At 44.0% G+C, this 16140-nt stretch overlaps 1 protein-coding gene across 1 annotated transcript in view; it reads right to left on the bottom strand.

The window, feature by feature from the left end:
* LOC140201848 (uncharacterized) overlaps nucleotides 1-16140 on the bottom strand; it is an 83522-nt gene that overhangs the window by 46117 nt on the left and 21265 nt on the right. The window contains exons 2-5 of the mRNA XM_072266571.1: nucleotides 15590-15716; nucleotides 14588-14719; nucleotides 8794-8920; nucleotides 720-1996 (exon numbers count right to left, since the gene is read on the bottom strand). Of these exons, the coding sequence (XP_072122672.1) occupies nucleotides 720-1996; nucleotides 8794-8920; nucleotides 14588-14719; nucleotides 15590-15610 (1557 nt within the window). The 5' untranslated portion in view covers nucleotides 15611-15716. The remainder of the gene's footprint in view (nucleotides 1-719; nucleotides 1997-8793; nucleotides 8921-14587; nucleotides 14720-15589; nucleotides 15717-16140) is intronic.

Consider the following 16140-nt stretch of genomic DNA (forward strand, 5'->3'; position numbering starts at 1 on the left):
GCCTACAATACAAGAATAACAATTTATAAAGTGTATACTCTTTCTTTAATATTGAGGAGATAAGTGGGAATAACATTAGTCTATTTGTCTGCAAAGTACAATTACATTTCTCTTCCGAATTCTGACACCAAGAAACAATCAAGTCCCTTGACAATTCTCTATACGTGCTCTTTGATGGTATCCTCGCTCCTTATTTTGGATATAAAATTTATCTCAATCTGAAACTTTCCTCCATGAGGACCACAACCTTGTCATGGGGGTTGGAGGGGTTTGTATGCCTCAGTGACCTGGGAGCTATGCTGGCTGGAGTCAGGGTTTTTAGGCTTTGCCTTTTGATGGGGTGACCCATGCCAAACAGGTCAAAGGGTAGAGGCCAGAGTAAGAGTGGTCCACTGGACCTCCAGGTTCAGGGGTTGGGGGGGGGGGGGCGGTCAGCTCAGGGTTGACTGGTAAAACAAAATTGTTATGGAAAGAGCAATGAAGAATTCTTCTACAACTGAGTGTGATGGTATTCCTGAGTCTCCACCCGGGAACTAAGAGGCAGTTACTGACATGACGAATGAAGCCCTGAACACCAGCAGAGAGAGAGTTCCTTTATTATTGCCCTAAATCCCAGCACAGTGTAGTGGCAGTAAGTGAAACTTTATTTCACCTAATCCAAACAATTTATGGTTAAAAATTTTGCTTAATAGTCTTAGTGTGCGAGTATCGGTACCAACCATATTAAAGGAGGGCTCTCCGTTCGCATAGCCCTGATGTGCAGCCGATAACCTTGACCCTGAGTGGACGTCGATGTTCACATTTTGCCACATTGTGGGATAGAGGCCGAGATGCCCATAGGCTGCAGTTAGTTGGGCCTGGCTGGAGGCTTGGAGATGCTTTGGATGGTAACAACTGTAAGCGGAGGCAAGAGGTCCAATACTGCTGCCGTATGTTGAGTCCAGGTGAGGACTGAGAGCCAGCAGTGATGACAGAGATGACTGATGGCCGACAGGTAAGCTGCCACTGAGGAAGTGCGGGAAATGAGCATGTAACGGTGAGTAAGTGCTTGATCCTGCACCTGTGGTCACGTAAGAAACAAGTTGAGGTCCTGAAATTTCAGTGCACGCAGGTGCAGAGTAGAATGGATGCCAGGTGGCATCCAGAACCCCAGATCCATTGTACAAAGGAGATGGATCGCTCTTGTTCAAAACCAAGGTCTTCTTTGATCCATCCGCATTGCTGGCTTTGGGTGAAGGGTGCCGAAAGCCAAACTTATGACCGTTGTCACAAGTTGAAACTTTACAAAGTGCATCTGCAGCATTCCCCTCCTTATGTGCAGGCAAATCATGGCAATCTGAACGATTCACCATGCCCAACGATTCCTTTGATTTGAACTTTGAACTGTGAGATGCCTGATAGTCGAATGAAGATTGCAATGGGCCTTTTAGAATGTCCATTTTATGGCCATCTTTCCCAATAAATAGTTTATTAGTGTCTCTCCAGTTCCCGCTGCTTGGCTTACTGACGGAGTTGGCAGGGAATAGCAACGGTGCCCTTCCCAAATCCTCCAGATGATCGCGGCAAGTTGCATTTTTACGGAGGGCCACTTTGTCATTGTCCGTCAGAGAACCCTGAGCCAATACCTTTTCGTAAGTGGTGCAACTCGATTTCAGTTCTCCTTTTCCATTATGGTAATGCTTGATTGGATTGTCCTGGGCACCCAGATTTGCTCCATATTGTTGCTCCCGGTGAGAAGTTTTAGACTGACTACTGCTATCACGTACTACTCGTCCCAGCTCCTCTGTTCCTCTGAGATCTTTATGACCTGGTAATAGTGCGTCCTTTCTGCCCTGTTGTTCTGCGCCCTGCGGAAATCGCAAGTGACCATTTTCCAGCCTTGCACTGGAGTGATGGGTCATCCTCGGTAGCTTTGGTAAATTGATATCATTTTCCTCTCCGTGATACAGCTTTCTTTTGTGGTTTTTTGTCTCTGCTCCTTCAGAGTGCTGGTTCCCTGGTAAACAGAAGGAGAAATATTAATGCAAAGTAATATTTTTTAAATGGGATAAATTCATGCCTTGCATTCGTGATAGGCAGGTAGATCAATTGGAACACTCAGACTGAAAAGGTAGGATTCTCCCACCCTGTTCATTCTATTTTCTCCCCCTTCCCATTGGGCAGAAGCTAGAAAAACTTGAAAACACGTCCCACCAGGCTCCAGGGTGGCTTCTTTTCTGCTGTTATCAGACTGTTAAACAGACCTCTTACTGATAAAGAAGAACTCTTGATCTGTCAATCTGCTTCAGTGTGGTTCTTGCACTTGTCTGCCAACACTACACTTTTTGTGCAAGTGTAACACTTTCTTAAAACATTTATTTATATACAGCATGGAATAGGCCTACTGAGCCACGCTGCCTAGCAATCCCCCGATTTAATCCAAGCCTAGTCACAGGACAATTTACAATAACCAATTAGCCTACCAACCGGTTCATCTTTGGACTGTGGATAGGAAACTGAAGCACCCGGAGAAAATCCACGTGGTCACAGGGAGAACATACAACACTCCTTACAGACAGCGGTGGGAATTGAACCTGGGTCACAAGCATTGTAAAGCATTGTGCTAACCACTATGCTACCATGCTGCTCCAAATTGTGCTTTGTTTTTTCTCCTCCTCCTCTTTTCCACTACTATGGTGTATTTATATGTGGAATATTCTGTTTGGATAATTCCACACGCAAATATAAAACTAAAGCTTTTCATTGTATCTTGGTATGTGCGACAACAATAAGTCAGTTAACAACTATGCTTCTTAAGCTTAATTCTAACCACTTGTTGTGACTCCTTAACTTTCTTAACACTAACAGCTGTGCCTATCACGTATGGGCAGTTCTTTTGAGTGACCATGAAAAGCCCAGAGTGTCACGAGTACTTAGTGCAATCTGGCCCAAGTATCACTGATATTGCATTTCACTCTTGAAAAAGATTTGCTCTGACCTCAAGCTTTGAGTTCACGATGTCTAATTAGCACTGAGTGACACAGGGTCACGTCAGGAATGAACGCTCTGCTGGCTGGCCAGTGTACGATCATCCTCTATCCAGACTGGTCTGAACTTGCGATTGGCAGGCGGGCATTCTGAGAGCTCAGCCAAAACCCTGGGGTCTTTGCCCTGACCCACATGAAATCCTGCTCACTGAGTCACACCGAGTCCCAGCTCTGTGATTGCATTCCTGTCTTAGGGTGCAAAAATATTTCCACAGCCTGGCCTCCCACAAGCAAGCAATATCTCCACTTGTTTCTTCTCGGTCCTTATTTTCAACGCTCTCCTTCGGACAACTGCTTCACCAGCTGCTGAGGTTCTAATCTTTGATATTCACCTATCTCACATGTCTTTATTTCTGCAATTGTTGACCACATGCCTAGAAAGCACATTAAACATTTATCTATAGAAAGAAGAATTACATAAATAATGGCTAGTTTTAAGATTGCATTAATCACAAGGTCCTCTGCACTTCTATGATAGGAAGTCAGTTTTTGCGTGTATTTTTTCATTGATTCTATTGTATTTCTTTGTTCTACTGTGAATGTCAGCAAAAAAATGAATCTCAGGGTAGTCTATGGTGACGTATGTACTTTGATAATAAATTTAGATTAGATTAGATTATGAGGTCACGCAGTCCTCTTTTATTGTCATTTAGTAATGCATGCATTAAGAAATGATACAATATTCCTCCGGTGTGATATCACAGAAACACAAGACAGACTAAGACTGAAAAACTGACAAAAACCACATAATTATAACATATAGTTACAACAGTGCAAGCAATACCATAACTTGATGACGAACAGGCCATGGGCACGGTAAAAGAAATTCAAAGTCTCTCGAAAATCCAACATCTCATGCAGACGAGAGAAGGAAGAAAACTCTCCCTGCCATGTCCGACCAGGATAATAAATTTACTTCAAACTTTTGAATATAGGGATGACAGGAGGTCACCATTAGTGTATACTACTGTATAACACAAGAACAGGCCCTTTGTTGTATTGAATTAACTAAATTAGTAATTATAGACACAAGAGATTCTGCAGATTTAGTTATTTATTTAGAGCTGGGGTTCTCAACTTTTTTTTTTATGTCATGGACCCCTACAATTAACTGAGGGGTCCACAGACCCCAGGTTGGGGACCTCTGATTTACAGATACAGTCTGGAGTAGGCCATTCAAGCCACACACCTAGCAACCTCCAACAAACCTGATTTAATACTAACCTTATCACGGGACAATTTACAATGACCGATTAACCTACCTGATACGTCTTGGGACTGGGCGAGGAAACACACGCATTCCATGGGGAGGATGTATAGAGGACACTGGAATTGTACTCCAGTCTCCGGCACCTCAAACTGTAACAGTGTCACGCTAACCTTGGAATGTTAGAAACCCTGAGCAACACACTTAAAATGCAGGAAGTCTTGGCCCAAATAAATCATTGACTGTTTATTCCCATTTACCTGCCTGACCTGCTGAGTTCCTTCAGCATCTTGTATGTGTTGTTCAAGATTGCCGGCATCTGCAGAATCTCTTGGTATGTTATATGATATACTGGAGGAACTCAACAGGTAGGCAGGTTCTAATTAATTCCCAGTGCCTATACAATATCCATGTTCTTCCATACATGTTCTTACCCAAGACCTTGAACACTTTTATTGTATTTATTACCACCCAAGGCAAAGCACTACAGGCACCCAACAGCCTGTGTAAAATGCTTGCCATGTACCTGTCCTTTGAACTTATCCCCCTCAACTAAAATGCATGCCCTCTGGTATTACACATTTCAACCCTCAGAAAACATACCAGCTATCTACTCTCTCTATGCCTCTCATAATCCTCGATGACATCTCCCTTCTGCAGAGAAAATAACCCATTTTTCTTACCCTTTGTAATCCAGACAACATCCTAGCAGAATTTTAAAAAAAATACAGCACAGAACAGGCCCTTCCAACCAGCCAAGTCACACCCCCAGCAATCCCCTGATTTAATCCTACCTAACCACAGGACAACTTACACTGAACAATTAACCTAACAATCGATATGACTTTGGACCGTGGGAGGAAACCAGAGCACCCGGAGAAAACCCATGAGGTCATGGGGAGAATGCACAAACAGGCAACTGGGGGAACTAAACCCAGGTTGCCTGTAGTGTAAAGTGTTGTGCTAACCACTGTGCTACCTTCTGCACCCTTTTCAAATCCTAGACATCCTTCCGAAAAAGGGATGATCAAAACTGAGTACAATATTCCAGATGCGGCCTAATTGGAGCTTTATAAAGCTGCCACATGTTCGAACTCTTGAACTCAGATCCTCAATAAACAAAGGCCATATGCCTTCTTTACCACCCTATCTATCAACCTACATAGCTATGAACTCGAACTCTAAGATCCCGCTGCACATCAACACTGTAAAGAACCTTGCTATTAACAGTGTACTATTCCTTTACGTTTGATCTCCCAAAATGCAACATTTCACATTTGGCCAGGTTAAACCCCATCTGCCATTTTTCTGCCTATTCCTGCAATTCATCTATATTCAAAGTTCAAAGTAAATTTATCATCTATGTATATGTCACCATATACAACCCTGAGATTCATCTTCTTGTGGGCATTCACAGAAGTAATGTACACAGAAACACCTTAGAATAAATTGAAAAACCGTTCACAAGGTGGACAAACAACCCATATGCAAAAGTCAACAAACTGCACAAATACAAAAAAAACAATAACTATTGAGAACAAGAGATGAAGGGTCCATGAAAATGAATCCAAAGGTTGTGTGAAACTGAGCTCAAAGACTGTGGGAATATATCAGTATTAGGGTGAGTGAAGTTATCTTCTTTGGTTCAAAGCCTGATGGCTGAGGAGTAATAACTGTTCCTGAACCTGGAGGTGAGAGTCTCAAATCTCCATATAACCATATAACAATTACAGCACGGAAACAGGCCATCGCGGCCCTCCTAGTCCATGCCGAACTCTTACTCTCACCTAGTCCCACCGACGTACACTCAGCCCATAACCCTCCATTCCTTTCCTGTCCATATCGCTGTCCAATTTAACTTTAAACGACAACATCGAACCTGCCTCAACCACTTCTGGAAGCTTGTTCCACACAGCTACCACTCTCTGAGTAAAGAAGTTCCCCCTCGTGTTACCCCCTAAACTTTTGCCCTTTATCTTATTTCTGACGGCTACAGCGAGAAGGGAGTATGTCCTGGGTGGTGGGGGTTTCTGATGAGGGATTCTACTTTCCTGCCACACTGCTCCAGTTGTGCTCAATGGTGGGGATGAATTGAACCGTATCCACCACTTTTAGTAGGCTTTTCCCATCAAGGGCATTGGTGTTTCCATACCAGGCTCTGATGTAACCAGTCAGTATGCTCTCCACCGCACATCTATAGAAGCTTGACAAAGTTATACCGAATCTTCACAGACTTCCAAGTCCAACCATAAACAAGAGAAGATCTGCAGATGCTGTGTTGCAAACCTCTAAGTGCTTTCGTTGTAATAGCACTTATGTGCTGGACCCAGGACAGGTCCTCTGAAATGATAACGCCAAGGATTTAAAGTTGTTGACCCTCTCCACCTCTGATGCCCTAATCAGGACTGGCTCATGGACCTTTGGTTTCCTCAACCTGATGTCCATAATCCACTTCTTGGTCTTACTGAGAGTGAATGAGAGGCTGTTGTTATGGCACCATTCAGCCAGGTTTTCAATCTCCCTCCTATATGCTGATCTGTTAAACTTTCGTATGAGCCTCCCATGAGGGACCTTGTCAAACACCTCACTAATATCCATGTGGACAACACCACTACTTCCACTGGCTTCATCACTCACCTCCTCAAAAAGCCTAATCAAATTAAAGTAAGATACAACTAGCCCCATCCAAAGCCACACCAACTTGTGCTATGGTAGAAAATCTGGAATTCTAATCGGCTCAGGGCAAAGAATACTTTTGGGGTACTTTCCATCAAGCAATTAAACAAACTGTGATTTCTATCATCAACGTGGCAGTAGGTCAGTGGTTCCCAACCATTTTTATGCCTTGGACCAAAACCATGAAGCAAGGGGACAATGGACCCCAGGTTGGGAAATCCTGAGGTAGCTGCATAGGAGCTCCACTACCTGCAGGTTCTCCTCCAATTCACACCCCACCTGCAAATATGCAGCATTGCTTTTGAATGTTATAGGATCTAAATTCTAGAACTTCCAATCTAACTATGGGAATATCTTCACTCCAGATTGCAGCTGTTCTCAAGGGCAACATTTGCTGGTCTTGTTAGTGGCACCCACATTGAAAAATGGAATAACAAAAAGGTAATATCTGAAAAGCCAAGGCTTCATGTGGAATCTTTTCATACAGGTTTCCCCCCCCCCCAATTGAGGTTGGGTGGGACTACAACTAGAGTTCATGGGTTAAGGGTGAAAGGTGACAAGTTCAAGGGGAACACGAGGAGAAACTTCTTCAGTCAGAGGGTCGTGAGAGTGTGGAACAAGCTGCCTGCACAAGGAGAGCTCGATCTCAACACTTAAGAAAAGTTTGGATAGGTACATGGATGGTAGGGGTACAGAGGGCTACGGTTCCGGTTCAGGTCGATGGGAGTAGGCAGTTTAAATGGTTCTGCACGGATGAGATGGGCCAAAGGGCCTGGTTCAGTGCTGTAGTTTTCTATGACTCTAAAGCAGATGGGACACAATAAAGAGAATTCCTGGCCTGTCAAGCCTAATAATCCTACACATACATAATGGAATACACATATCCAATGCATGATCAGGTAATCCATCATATATTATCCCAACAGCGATTCAACGCAATTCTTAATCTATTTTCCAATCCATTCATGACATGCTGGAATCTTTGCTAGCCATTTACCATCTAAATCTGAATTCAGTGCTTTAGGAGGCAATTAAGAATCTGCAATCTTGACTACTGGTCTATAGTGCGTTGGTGACCAGATTTGGATGAAGGCAGCTGATTTTGTTCCCTGAAAGACACTGGAGAACTAGGTGGGTTTTCACAATCATTTGGTTTTGTAGCCTCCATTACATCTACTGGCTCTTCTTGTTCTCCCTGTTAATGGGCCGGTTTTAGTTAATCATAAACACAAGAGATTCTGGAGATGCCGGAAACACAGAGACACACGCACACGCACAGTGCTAGGGGAGCTCAGTCAGGCAGCATCTATGGGGTCGGGGGGAGATAAACATTTGACGTTTCCGGCTGAGGCCCTTCGTCAGGACTGGAGACAATGATGAAAGAAGACAGAATATTTTAATTTTGTAATTTTAAATATTAATTTAAATATTAATTAAATAAGTAACTCATTTTTAATTTTCCTAGTTATTATGGTTAAATTTGAACCTTTCACTGGACTAATAGTAATATCACCACCTTACTTTGACCCTAGAGAGTTTTGGCATCCTCCGATGTTGCAGCTTAATTTTCAACCTAACACGTTGCAACAATTAACTAGTCCCAGCATATACAGAGCAAAGTTCCCTCAGCTTTGCTTCTGTTGTATTCCCATGTACATATAACGTGCAGGGATTCTCAACCTCTGGCCTTGCAAGGAGAGTGCTAGATCAATGCCCAATTAGTCTGGTTTGGCACTATGTTCCTTGCCCACCAACAGCCAGATTCATATCACCTCTGTATCAATGTTCCAGGCTCAAATTGCATTCTTACTCATCAGGACTACGTCATTCAGCCCCCTTGATTCACCAAAGGTTTTCCTTCAAACGTAATTTCTATGGCCATACCCTCTCTGCTGTGGCTTGCCGATGACTCGGAGGGACTCCCCCTCCCATTATTGTTGCTGTGGTGCTGCTCTGCTGTTTGCCTTGGAAATGAGGAGTGGCAGTTCATGGGCGGACTTGAGAACTGTCTCTGAAAGTACAGAATACAGAGTCATGTCAGATACAGCACAAAATGCCTTTCAAGCTGCTAAGCCCCAACCATATTTTGTGGCGTACATAGCTGGCCAATTACCTCCAGCAAATTGCGTTGCTTCCAAAATTTATGCAATGACCTTTTCAATACTATCTAATCTGCTTCCACAATTCACTTGGATAATATTTTCGCTCAGATCATAATTGACTATGTTAACTCTAGTTCTTTTCAGAATTGATGGCTGCTAACCTATCTACCACGGGAACCAATTTCAACTAATGAGTTTCAATACTGAACTGCCTCTTGACCTCTGCTCCTGGGATCTAACAATAGAAATGTTTAGAAGATATTTTAAAAAAAACACTATTGAATAAAACAAAAATCCTCATTACGGTATTCCTAACCATTTGTGATTTGCCTTATTTCAAGGAAAAACAAGAGGGCAAGATAACTCCAGGATTTGCAACTATACCCAATAAGGAGTCGCTATGGAAACAACTGACAAGGTTGGTTGTGTACTCCATGAAGGCAGCCCCAGTGCTTCAGCTTTGGTTTCTACAGCAATGGGAATAAAAGAGGAAGACCAACAAAATGAGAAGAATTGGGGCAGAAGTGAGAGGAGAAAAGGAATACAAGGTACGGGAGTGAGAAACAAAGAAACTGTATTGCGAACACTGTACAGAGCGGAGAGAGTGGGAAGCACCAGAGACTCATTCTGTAGTGATCAATAAACCAATTATTTGGAATCAAATAACCTTGCCTATTGTCTCAGGACTGGGTGTGTCTGCACCTACACCACCCCCTCTTCACCCCAGCACTCTTTCTCTGCCACCTGTCCCACTCCCCCCACCCCCACAGCACTCCAACCTCACCATCCCATCATCCTTTACTCCCGCCAGATTACAAACTCGCTCTCTGATCCACATTGACAAATACAGCATTAGGCACCCTAGCTATATACATGTGTCTAAGACTTTTGCACAGATTTAATGCTGATGTGTGTTATGGCACATGGAGGTGGGGTAGAGGACGGGAATGGATTTGGAGGAGATGAAGTTGACAGCCCCAGGATGTGAAGGGAAGGCCATCAACAACAAAAATCAGATATGACCTGGAGGTCAAGTCTGGAGGCATCCAATCAGGATGCCACTAAGCTGTGGCTCTGTCGAGATCATGGCTCAGGCTTAGTTCTTTTTAGGTTCATAGGGACATTTTTTGGGGGGGATTCAGAGAGGGGACATTGGTCAGGTTAGGGTTTAGGGGCAGGAATGTAGGGGAGTTAGAGGTAAAGCTGGAGTCTAGGCCTTCATGTTCTAGATGTTTAATGTAATGTTCCAAGATCAAAGGCCAGCCATGTGGACGTGCAACTAAGGACATCTGTGAATGGATGCCAAGCCCACAAGAACTGTGGGCGATGACTAGCAAGTACGTGGGCTGGTGGCCACCCACTCGGTCAGCGAGTTCCCCCAGGTTGACCACACCCCTTCCTCGCCCCCAGCCCCATGTCCCAGGATCAGAGATTCTTGCAAGCGGCAGACATGAGGGCCGGTGACCCCCCAGGTCAGCAAGTCAACAAGGCAGGAGTTCAAGGCCCAGAGTGCAGGGTCCTGTCATTGGCGAGTCTGGAGTTGGAGGCCTAGAGTTCAGGCTTCCATCATTCATGGGTCCTGAGGTAGATAGCGAAGATCAAAGCTTGGAGGTTGAAGACCAAAGTCAGTGAGCCTGGAAGTCAAGGCCCAGTGGCTAAAGCCTAGGGTCTGCAAGTCCACTGGAGGCTGGAAGCCCAGAGATGACCTCTCCTCGGGTTGGAGGACTGTCTGTGTATATGAGTGGGAGGGAAGGAGCAAAGGGGCTTGTTTTTTTGTTGTTGCACTAGTTCTGGTGGGTGTCTTGTGTGGTTCTGCTGAACACTGTGGAAAAGTTATGCTGAAACCAGAATGTGTGCCCCAGCACATCCTTTAGTTATGTTGGTTGTTAATGCAAACGATGCATTTCACTGTATGTTTCAATGTACGGTACTCTAGTAATTTTATGTATTGAACTGTATTGCTGCCCCTCCCCCCCCAAAAAAAATTTCATGACATATGAGAGTCATGATAAAATAAACCTGATTCTGACATGTCTCTGTTGTGGACTGAGAGTGGGGAGGGGGCAGAGAGAGGGGAATTATGGTTTGGAAAAGGGGAAGGGAGAGGGGAGAGAGGAAGCAGCATGAGAGAGACATTCTGTAATGATCAATAAATCAATCTCAGGGTTGAGTGTATCTGCACCCCGCCTGGTGCTCCTTCTCTGCTACTTTCCTCACACTTCTCCCATGGCACTCTACCCTTGCCATTCCCAACACGCCTTGCTCTCACCAGATTTACAAACTCACCCTTCACTTCACATCGACAGACACAGTAGTGTGCAACAGTCTTATGCACCCTAGCTACAGATGTGTGCCAAAGACTTTTGCACAGTACTGTATGCGTGAAAAATAAATGCAATTGAACCCTGAAGTCAGGTCACACTTTTGTCACGTGCACAAGTGAGCTGCAGGAATGATAAGGACCTTGCCTGCAGCAGCATCTCGAGTACATGGATTCAGACAGCACACAGAGCATATAGTAAGCATTGGAGTTGGACATCAGAGATTTTGGGTGGTTGGAGAAGCAGAAGAAAATGCAAGATAAGGAGAGGTGGCTGACTTCATCCTCGGTACTTATGCCCTCACATAAAATAGATGTCTTTGGAAGGAGATTGCCATGGACTTTGGGCCGGTTACGCTAAACAATTGCAGTGATATTAACAGAGGGAGTGTGCAAGTGTTGAATGAGAAATTATTTATTGGCTTTAGGCAAAATTGAGCAGCTACACCAAACATCTGACAAGGGGCTCAATGTGTCAAATCTGAATCACACAGAGCTACTTCTTTAGAACAGGAGTACCCAACCTGGGGTCCAGGGACCCCTTGCTTAAAAGTATTGGTCCATAGTATTAAAAAAAAAGATTGGGAACCCCTGTCTTAGAAGATTGCATTTGACTATTGAGACATTTTCTTAATTATCTCCCAAATAAGAACAAAGTAATAAGATAGGAGGCCATATCTAAGAAAAGGTGTGCTGGCATTGGAGAGGGTCCAGAGGACATTTACAAGAATGATTCTGAGAATGGAAGGGTTAATGTACGAGGAGCATTTGATGGCTGCAAGGCCTGTACTCACTGGAGTTTAGAAGAATGGGGGGGGGGGGGATCTCATTAAAACTGTTCGAGTATTGAAAGACCTGGATAGAGTGGACTTTCAGAAGATGTTGCCAATAGATGAAGAGTCCAGAACCAGAGGCCACAGCCTCAGGATGTCCCTTTAGAACAGAGATGAAGAAGAATCTCTTCAGCCAGAATGAATCTGTGGATTTCATTCTCTCCTAGATGGTAGTGGAGGCCAAGTCTTTGGGTCTATCTGAAGTGGAGTTTGATAGGTTCTTGATTAGCAAGGGCATAAAAGATTACGTACAGGGAGAAGGCAGGAGAATAGGGTTGAGAGGGAATATATATCAGCCATGATTGAATGGTGGAACAGACCCGATGGGCCGAATGGCATGATTCTGCTCCTATACCTTACGATCTCATGGCCATTTGGCACTTCGAGCCTGTTCTAGCACTCATCAGCATCAGGGCTGATCTTCTACCTCAGCTCCATTTTCCTACGTTGTCTCCATATTCCTCGATTCCCTCAGTATCCAAGATCTACCGATGTGATGTTTGCATAGACAGTGTCTGAAACACCACAGACCTTTGGAGTAAAGAATTCCCAAGATCTGCCCTGCAGTGGGCGAAAAAAAAACTCTCATCCCCATCCCAGATAGTCCACCTTTTTTTTTTGTGTGTGAGATAATAATTCCAAGTCTACACTCCTCTTTCAGGAAAAACATCCTGCTTGTTAAGCACTGTAACATTGAATGAGATCACCTCTCATTCTTCTGAACTCTAGAGAATTATGGACTTGGTCCAATTAGGCTCCCATCATGCAATCTTATATCTTGGAATCAGTTTTGCAAGCCTTTGCCACACTCCAAGGCAAATGTATCCTTTCTTGATTAAGCAAACCGAGACTGTACTCAGTACACCGGGTGAAGTGCCACCCAGGTCATTTCTAATTGAGGCAATTAAATGTTTGAACAAACAAAACAAAAAAATCACTATTCCTTATTAATATTTATTCAACCTGTATGAATAATTCCCAATAGGCAAAGAAAAATCAATAACATGTAATCAATTTTTTTGTGCAGGATAGATACGTTAACGCCGGAAGCAAGGCAACACTTGCGGGCAGCCCCCAGCATATATTCGGGCCATTGATGCAAACGACGATTTCACTACAAGTGACAAATAAAGCTAATCTTTAAAATATGCCAGAGCTAAATACTGCCCTGCACCTAATAAACTCAGAATCACACATTTTGTCACTCATTCACAGCCCTTCACTAGGAAGTCTGAGTCACGCATTCTCTGATGAGATGTACCAGTTCTTTCACACAGGCGTATTGTATCTGGCCCTTTTGATTTAGACACTTAGCACATTTACTGCACCTTTCCTAGTAGACGCACAGTGTTATTTCATAGAGAAACAGTCCTTTCGGCTTAACCCATTTTTATAGTGACTAAAATATCTGACAAAGCTAGTTCCATTTACCTGTGCTGGGCTGATAGCCCTCTAAACCTTTTCTATCCATTTACCTGTCTAAATGTCTTTTAATGTTGTAATTGCTACCATTAGGAAGGTTGTACAGGAGCCTGAAGATACATACTCAATAACTCAGGAACAACTTCTTCCCCTCTGCCACTTGATTTCTGAATGGACATTGAACCCATGATCATTACCTCACTACTTTTATTGAAAAAAATATATACACAGACACACACACTCAGTGTAATTCGCACTTTTATTATGTATTACATTGTACTGCCGTTGCAAAACAACAAGTTTCATGGCATATGCCTCTGATATTAAACCCAATTCTGATTCATGTCATTTATACATAGCACAAACATCAGAGATCCCTGTGGAACACCACTAGTTACAGACCACCAGTCGGAATAAGCTCCATTGGTGATTATCCCCTGTCTTCTATCAAGAAGGCAATTCTGAATCTGAACGGCTAATTCACCATGGATCCCAGGCAGGTTAAACTTGTTTGAACCTCCCACAAGGGACCTTGACAAACACCGCACTAAAAACCATGTGGACAACATCCACAGATCTACCTTCAACAATCGCCTCTTCAAAAACTCAATCAAATGAGTAAGAACAAAACCTGCCCCATCCAAAGCCACACTGACTGGTGCCAAGTAGATGGTCTGGAATTCTAATCGATGTAGGACAAAGAATGCTTATGTATACTTATTGCAATATATACACTGTAATTCACAGTTTTTATAATTATGTATTACAATACGCTGCTGCCACAAAGACAACAAATTTCACGACACACGCCAGTGATAATAAGCTGGATTCTAATTGTACTCATCTCAACCACTTCCTCCAGCACTGCGTTTCACATACCCCACCACCCTGCATGTGAAAAATTTGCCCGAGGTCCCCTTTAAATCTTTTCCCTCTGGAGAGAAAGGCCCAATGTTTAAGGAGGCGATACTACGAAAGGACAAATGGTCAGAGACACTCACATGGCTATCGCCTTGACTTCTTCGATGCAAAGTTGTCCCGTAGGTGCTGCACCCGTCACACGGTGACGGGTCTTCGTCTCCAAGCACACTCCCCTGAATCAGCGCAGGTTCCACACTCCGAGCATCGGGGATCTAAATATAAGGAGACCGGCTCCAGTGTGTATTTTCCTTTTTTTTTGCAATTGCAGATAAATCCCATAGGTCTGCGCTGGTGTCTATGTTCCCCCGGAGCTTCCTCACATCTCACTGACTCATTCCTTTCTGCCTCATGCACCAGAACACACGTGTTAGTGCTGATCACAGGCGATCGCTCATTCAGGGGATTGTCAGAGCTTCAAGTCTACACAGTCCCTTTGTAAAATGTGTTTTTTCTCCTCCCCCTCCCCCCCCCACTCGATAAGATAAAAGAAGTGTACCTCAAAAGCTTCTATCATGAGCTCAGGATGTCTAAACTAACGTAGTACTTTCTTTTCCTGTCATGGGGTCACCCAAGTGCAATCATTTATGTAAAAATCATTTGGTTGGTGAATCTACACGATTCTAATCGCCACCTCATTATAGCACCACTATGACCACTTTGCACTACAATGGGTTTTTTTTGTTCTAACTGGTTTTATCTTATGCAAGTTATGTTTTTTCATGGGAACGCTGTGTACCTAATACTGTGTGCCACAATGCTGCAACAAGTTTAAGGTTTTCAGTGCTTGTGCACACATGCACTTTTGCATCTGACAATAAACTTGACTTTAAGACATGGCAGCCAGTTTGTGCACAGCAAGCCTCCTTCAACTGCTAAGTTGTATGCTTCAGTGGCCTTAGACACTGGGGAGAAATCTATTTTTCATTAAGGGCTGGTGGAATCTTTTAAATGTTCATAAGGTTATAGAGCAGGTGGAATTAATGTCTGCAAGACAACACGTTGGCCTTGAAGCCACTAAACTTAACGCAGAGGTGGGTCAGGGCTTCCCCAGTGAATGACAGCTAATGCCATGAAGTCCCCACCTTATCATTCACAACGATCATCGTACTGCAGAGACTCGGCACAGGGTCCGCGCATTCGAAGCAACCACTGGCTGGCACCGCCCGTCGGATTCCGTGAGGTCCTGCTTCCAGCTGCAGCAGCGTCAACCTGCGGAGAGACCAGGCACAACGTTGGCGACGGCCTTGGAAGACTGGCCTTCCCTCCGATGGATTGAAATGAGCCGAGTGCCTTCAGCCAAAAACAGAGCAGTGACACTGGCTCTCCGACGCGCCCACAGTATGGTCTACCTGTCATGCACTTCAAGGTCAAGTAATTGGCTGGCATTCCAGGCCACAATCCCACCCTCTGTCTAGGCAAAAAAATAAAAAAGCAGCAGATGAGAGGAAGGTAATACAAACAGAGCAACCTCCAGTTACTGTGGGGCATGGCAACAAGTCATTTTATTCCTGAACATAGACACAAGAGACTGCAGATGCCAGAAATCTGAAGCAACGCACAAAGGTGTTGGAGGAACTCCGCAGATCTGGCAGTATATACTTCAAAAAAAAAGGCGGCATCTATCGTTAAGGAC

The sequence above is a fragment of the Mobula birostris genome, chromosome 8, assembly GCF_030028105.1.
Source record: "Mobula birostris isolate sMobBir1 chromosome 8, sMobBir1.hap1, whole genome shotgun sequence".
NCBI classification, from domain to species: domain Eukaryota; kingdom Metazoa; phylum Chordata; class Chondrichthyes; order Myliobatiformes; family Myliobatidae; genus Mobula; species Mobula birostris.